This window comes from Triticum urartu, chromosome 6 (genome assembly GCF_003073215.2).
Source record: "Triticum urartu cultivar G1812 chromosome 6, Tu2.1, whole genome shotgun sequence".
Taxonomy (NCBI): domain Eukaryota; kingdom Viridiplantae; phylum Streptophyta; class Magnoliopsida; order Poales; family Poaceae; genus Triticum; species Triticum urartu.
In genome coordinates, this window is record NC_053027.1 from 10198872 (window position 1) to 10205431 (window position 6560).

Here is a 6560-nt window from a genome sequence, read left to right on the forward strand (position 1 = left end):
TAACAAATTAACAGCATAGCTTCATTCATACCTGTTAAAGAACACACGTAACCCCTGATTGGTGCAAATCAGAAGAGGCTTTAGTTTACCAGCCATAGTATTTGGAGGAGATAATAGGACGTACAAAGATAATATACTACTGCATTATTCAGTTTTGAGTCAAGTTGTGCCTCAAACTGAAAGCATCAGCCATTAGGCTAATCAGAAATATAGGAGAAAAATAAATGAAAAAACTGATACAAACATTAACAACTAACAATAATTAACTTCATCAAGCATTAACAACTAACAAACAAGCAGTGACAGACATACTATATCAGACAGCCAACATTAGTTAGGCAATAACACTGAAACAATAGCTTACAAGCCTACTGCATAAAGTGGAATATGTGGTACAGTAAGCATCAAAATTTCAATATTTGTGTTTTCAGCTCATGCAAATACGAATCTAGCCGGCACTTCCCCTCCGCAAGCAGTTGCATAGTCTTCAGCGAGGTATGGTGCAGCTTCCTTGTAAGGGCACATGTACCTCTGCGCGAAAACATTCTCATTCACCATGACAACTGTATAATAGCTCGGATCACCCTTGAGCAATCCATTTTCCTTGAGAAACTTTAAAACGTAGTACCGGGGCCTGAGCCGGCCCTCCAGGCTAAGACAGACAATTACGGGCCGATTAGCAATGAATGCCGGTTCCAACCCCACCTCGGAGATCAGGAACTCTGACTTGCTCTGCAGCATGTGGTGAGACTTAGTCAGCAGCATCGGATACTTGGACACAGCAACGCCGACCTCAGCATCTGACCACCCAAACGTCCTCTTCAAGCAATCCAATTTGGCGGCGACCTTCTGTTCGCCGACAAACGCGACAGCATGCAGCGCGTGCCTGAACATCCCGGACCGACGGGGTATGCCGAGGCCTTCGGCGCACAGCACCAACGCCTGGATGCGCTCCCAGCCGGAGGTGAGCAGGCATGGGAGAGTGACGCACAGCTTGGCAATGTCGCAGTCAGCTAGCCCGGACTCCCGCAGGAAGGCGACGTTGGGCTTGACCACCGTCTCCAGGTCGGACGAGACGAGGCAGGAGCCATACCTCAGCACCCCGAGGAGGTTCTCGTAGGACCCGACGAGAGGCAGGTAGTAGTGCAGCTTGGAGACGATGGATCTAGAGCGGAATTTGTCGGGGGCGAGCGAGGCGAGGCGGGTGATCTCGGAAGGCGACAGGCCGAGGCCGGCGAGCCCCGCGGCGACGGGGGACAGGGTTCTCCCCACGTCGGCGCAGAGGAACTTGGGGTCCTTGGCGACGAGGGCGGCGGCGTCGGCGCCGGAGAGGCCGAGGCCGGCGAGGAAGGCGAGGACGGCGTCGGGGTTGGAGGGGAACTTGAGGTGGGAGAGCTTGGCGGAGGCCTTGAGGGCCTGCGGTCGGGTGAGGCCGCAGGTGGAGACGAGGTACTCCTCCACGGCGAACCCGGTGCTGGGGGCGACGGCGGGGGCCGGCGCCGTGGTGGAGATGAGGCGGTGGAGAGGAGAGACGGAGGGATACGAGAGGAGCTTGGAGAGCACGCTGCGCCGGAGCCGGAGCATGGCGGCGTCGGCGAGGCGGCGCCGGCGGCGAGACGGAGGGGATAGTGGTGAGGGTTTGCGTCGGCGTGGCGTCTGGTCCAACCTTGATGGGCCGGGCTGAGTTAGACTATAGAGACCCATTTAGATCAGCTCAAAATGCCCTAAAAGATGTTCAGAATTTTGTCTACAAAAAAGATACCCTCAAAAAAAGATGTTGATATTTTTTCTACAAACTTAGTCAAAGTTGACAAAGTTTGACTTTGGCCAAATTTTATATACAGACAAGAAAGAAACGGGGGGAGTAAAAAATAACTTTCAAAAATCCCAACTCTTTTACTTCTAAGGGGCCACAACAAGTTCTCAGTAACAATCCTCCCCATTCGCGACGTCGGACCCCTAGGCCGGATTTCCACCCTGGACCACCATGCCGGCCCATGCGCTCCGTAGGAGGAACATTCGAGAAGCCTTGTTATTCAAGGCAAGGAAGCTAAATCCGTGGAGGACTCCTCGGTGGCAGTGAAATGTGTTTTATCGGTCGATAAGATATCGAAATGGCACCTTTATAGGCCGAATCAAGATTTTGAAATATGTTTTCCCGGGCAAAGTGGACACAGCCGTGAACTTAGCTGAAGCAATGCCCAGTACGTTTATCCCCATTGTGCCAGCTGATAGCACCAAGTTTCAATCCCATGGCACCGGGCAGTGGCACGACGGCATGGCGCTCGCCGTTGCTCCGCGCAAGAACAGTAGCCGGCTCAGCCAAGGCGCTTCACTCAAACTGAAAAACGGAACCAAAATGTGAGGCAGATAGGCATATTCATCCAGCAGTCAGGTCTGAAGACGGGAGCTCCAAACTATGGAGATCCACTTGGCTGAGACACATCCTCTTGCCTTGTATTTGTGCTTTTAAGGTTACCATAACATAAATTCCCTTATTGTATGAGATGACATCTGCTTTTCAACACCATACCATACAACTATCGATTTGCTTCTACGGTAAGAATACCAGGGCATTTGAAATATCTGTTGTCAATAAAAAAACCACTAGCCTACTACTCAACTATTCAGTTCTGAGATCAAATGCCCCTGGAAAAGTATCAGCTTGTAGGCCATCCAAAAATACATGAGACAAATAAACAAATCAACTGATACAAACTAATGAACAATGGCCTGCTTTCACTAAAGTTAATATCTAAGGAAGAATGAAGATTTTCATCTTAGAAGAACTAGAGCAAGCCCAAACTAAGATCAAAACTGCATCCTCAACAGTGATCCGCACATTGTGGCAAATAGGCCATCAACAAATCCAAAAATGTTTCTTGTGGAAATAGAAGTTCAAAATTTTCATCCAAAGGAAAGTTTGATGCATCGTATCATCATCATGGCCAGAATGAGAACACTCTTTCATGCAAAGATAGATTAAGGATTGCATTGAAAACTGCCATGGCTATTTCAGAACATAAAGACACAGTGTGCACAGAAATACTACTCACTTCAAAGCATTGGTAGGATGCCGTGATCTCACACTCTCTTAGTTCCAATATATGTGTCAATAACATGAGGAGGGGCAAGTTAATAGCAGCGCAATGCTTTCTTCCTACTGAATGACATAACAAGCATACCAAGGCTCACAAATCAAAATATCAGTTTCATCCTGGATTAGCACCACCAAATGAGAACGTAACATACATGCTATAGATTGTAGATAGCAGCCAACCACCATTAAGTTTAGGCCAACAACATTGAATCAGGAATGAGCGGCTTGATGCGGAGAGTGAAACTTCTGTTGTGTCATACCCGGTTATGAAATTTTCGTACAGGCCTTGGTTCATGTAAATCTGAATCTAGCCGGCACTTCCCCTTTGCAAGCTGCTGCATAGTCTTCAGCGAGTTGTGGTGCAGCTTCCTTGTAGGGGCATATGAACTTCTCCATGAATACCTCCTCTCGCAGCATGACTGCACAATAGTAGTCTCGGTCATGATCTAGCAATCCATTTTCCTTAAGAAACTTCAAAGTGTAGTACCGGGGCCTTAGTCGGCCCTCCAGGCTGTAAGTGGGCAATGTCGGTCGATAAGCAATGTATGCCGGTTCCAACCCCACCTCAGAGATCAGGAACTCTGACTTCCTCTGCAGCAGGTCCTTGGACAACGCCAGCACCATCGGGGCCTTACAAAGAGCAATGCCCACCTCAGCATCGGACCATCTGAAAGTGTCCTTCAAGTACTCCACTTTGGCGGCGATATCCTTCTCGCGGAGAAACGCAAGGGCATTCAGCATGCGCCAGAACATCCTGGAGCCACGGGGCACACCTAGGCCTTCGGCGCTTGCCGCCATCGCCCGGACGCGCTCCACATTGGAGGTGAGCATCCTCGGCTGAGCGACACACAGCTTGGCAATATCACAAGCACCTATCCTGCACTCCCTCAGGAACACGGCGTTGGGCTTGACCACCCTCTCGAGGTTGGAGGAGAGGATGTAGGGGCTGCGGTCGAGAACCCGGAGGAGCTTCCCGGAGGAGCCGAAGAGGGCCAGGTAGTAGTGCAGCCTGTCGATGATGGCTCTGCAGCGGAACTTCTCGCCGGCGACCGAGACGAGGTGCGCGATCTGAGGACGCGAGAGGCCGAGGCCGGTGAGCCCGTCGACGACGGGGGCCAGGGTCTTCTCCACTTTGGCGCAGAGTAGCAGCGGGTCCTTGGCGACGACGGCGGCGACGTCGGCGGCGGAGAGGCCGAGGCCGGCGAGGAAGGCGAGCACGGCGTCGGGCTTGGCGGGAGACTTGAGGTGGGAGAGCTTGGAGGCTTGGCGCCTGTGTACGGTGAGGCCGCTGGGTACGGACGAGGTAGTCCTCCACGGCGAACCCGATGCTTGGGGAGATGGCGGGGGCTGCGGCGGAGAGGAGGCGGCGGAGATGGGACACGGGAGAGGCAGAGGAAGACGAGAGGAGCTGGGTGAGGACGCAGCCACGTAGCCGGAGCATGGCGCCGTGGTGGCGCGGCGGACGCCGGCGGCGGCGGCGGCGGCGAGGGGATATGGGGAACGGTGGCGCGAGCGAGAATGACTAGGAAAATGACCTGCGTGCTCTGGTATTTGACCAAGTGGGTCCCCCCGCGTCAATCTCATGTTGACTGCCTATATAAAAAATTACCTTATTAGAAAAATATATATGTCACACCTGCTACTGTGTAGCGGTGGACTAGCAAGGAGAAGGAGAAGCTATGAGTGTGTTGGGCTGAGCCCACGGGTTCCGACTTGGGCCGTCTGTGGCCAAGTCTGATGGTGTGTGTCTGTACTAATAGACCTGTCCTCTGTTGGGCACGGCAGAAAAGGAAAACGTCTGAATTATTCTCATCTCCTTCTCCTACCTCACCTCCTCTCGGTTCTTCCTCATCCCCACTCCGATCCCCTTCTTTGTGGCGACGATCTTCGTCGATCGGTCGTCACATTTGGTATCTCAGAGCCAGCAAATTTCTCCTGAAAATTTTTCCACCGCGGTTTTCCTCACTCCCTTGGTCCGATTAGTAACACCCACCGCCGTAGGTGCGATTTCACTCCGGTGAGGTCGCCCGAAATCCTCGGCGGGGTTCGATCTGCTTGGGGCGGGAACCACGGCACCATCCAAGCCCTCCGCGCAGGCGCGACAAGTGATTGCCGCCATGGAAGGACAGACAGCCAACCTCACTGCTCTTATGGAGAAGCTCCTGTCCAGATTTGACGAGGAGAAGGAATTGGCGGAGAAGAGAGCCGATGCGCAGACAGCGTTCAACACTCAAGTCTCCCACGAGTTGAAGAGCCTGTCCAAGCAGATCGGGCTTACTCAAGCCGATGTAGACGACGTTCGCAAGGTTGCTTCCCCAACGGCCTATTCCGTCACGGCACCGGAGTCACAAGTGGAAGACCCCTCCACGGCGGGTGTGCATACATCGGCGGCCCACCTCGGCCTCCAGCAACCTGCGCCGCCTCCAAGCGCGCTCCCGATTCCGCGGGCCATCACGGGCCACGCCTTCCTCCCCCGGCTCACCAACGAGGGGCCTCCCCTGCTCGCCCGCCCAGATCAGCCTGGAGTAGTGGATCGACTCCATCAACCACCTCTGCGCGACTAGCACAGCACCACGCCGCGAGAAGAATACTTCGTCCGGCCACCTAAACACCAGTTTCCCGTTTTGACGGCGATGCACCCCGCGTTTGGCTGGATCGCTGTTTAGCTTATTTTGAGCTGTACAGGGTGCCACCGCACAACTGGGTAGCGACGGCGGCTCTCTATGTTGAAGGGCACGCAGCACTGTGGCTGAGAGCATTTCGTCAGACAAATTCAGATATCACTTGGGACAGGTTCCAACATGCTGTAGTGGAGGAATTTGGTCCAGAGGAATTTGAGTCCACAATGCACAATCTGCTGCAGCTTCGGCAAACAGGGACAGTGGCAGAATATAGACAGCAGTTTGAAGTTCATATGTACAATTTGCTCGCACTGGATGCTTCTCTCAGTCCTGAGTTTTTTGTCACTCAGTTTCTGTTGGGAATGAAGGATGAGTTACGAGCCGCCGTGCGTCTTTAGGCGCCCAACAGCATCACGCGCGCCACAGTGTTCGCTCGCATCCAGGAGGAGGAACTGGACATCAGCGTCCCCGTCTTCGGCCGGTGTCTGCAGGTAGACCATCACCTGTGCCTAGCTTGCTACCGGCGTTGGGCCGCCCTCCCCCAGCTCCAGTCTTGCCCAATACAACAGCTCCCTCACAACGTGTTGTGCCAACTCTCAAACCTGCTGCTGACGATTTTGGACGCGAACGGCAGCTACGCGACTACCGACGACATCATGGACTCTGTTTCAGATGTGGGGATAAGTACTCAAGAGATCATCAGTGCAAACGATCAGCTCAGCTACTTACAATCGAGGTGGGAGATCATGGCGAAGTATTATCTGATGAAGCAGTCCGAGCATTGCAATTGTTAGACGAACCAGATGCAACAGCCGACCCGGTGTGCTGTCTACTCTCTG

At 53.1% G+C, this 6560-nt stretch overlaps 2 protein-coding genes across 2 annotated transcripts; both read right to left on the bottom strand.

The window, feature by feature from the left end:
* Nucleotides 1-245: 245 nt before the first annotated feature.
* LOC125514615 lies at nucleotides 246-1683 on the bottom strand. The gene has a single exon (XM_048679949.1). The coding sequence runs from the start codon at nucleotides 1582-1584 to the stop codon at nucleotides 433-435; it is 1152 nt and encodes a 383-aa protein (XP_048535906.1). The 5' UTR covers nucleotides 1585-1683; the 3' UTR covers nucleotides 246-432.
* A 1366-nt stretch (nucleotides 1684-3049) lies between these two features.
* Nucleotides 3050-4684, bottom strand: LOC125516359. The gene is made up of 2 exons (XM_048681829.1): nucleotides 3665-4684; nucleotides 3050-3519 (listed from the first exon to the last, which is right to left on the bottom strand). The coding sequence occupies exons 1-2, from the start codon at nucleotides 4682-4684 to the stop codon at nucleotides 3355-3357; spliced, it is 1185 nt and encodes a 394-aa protein (XP_048537786.1). The 3' UTR covers nucleotides 3050-3354.
* Nucleotides 4685-6560: the final 1876 nt, after the last annotated feature.

Bases quoted from the DNA above. Each gene is read 5' to 3' on its own strand.
- LOC125514615 (XM_048679949.1), bottom strand. From the start codon at position 1,584: ATGCTCCGGCTCCGGCGCAGCGTGCTCTCCAAGCTCCTCTCGTATCCC.
- LOC125516359 (XM_048681829.1), bottom strand. From the start codon at position 4,684: ATGAGATTGACGCGGGGGGACCCACTTGGTCAAATACCAGAGCACGCA. The intron at 3,520-3,664 runs GTGGGGTTGGAA...ACTATTGTGCAG, and splicing joins CAGAGTTCCTGATCTCTGAG to TCATGCTGCGAGAGGAGGTA.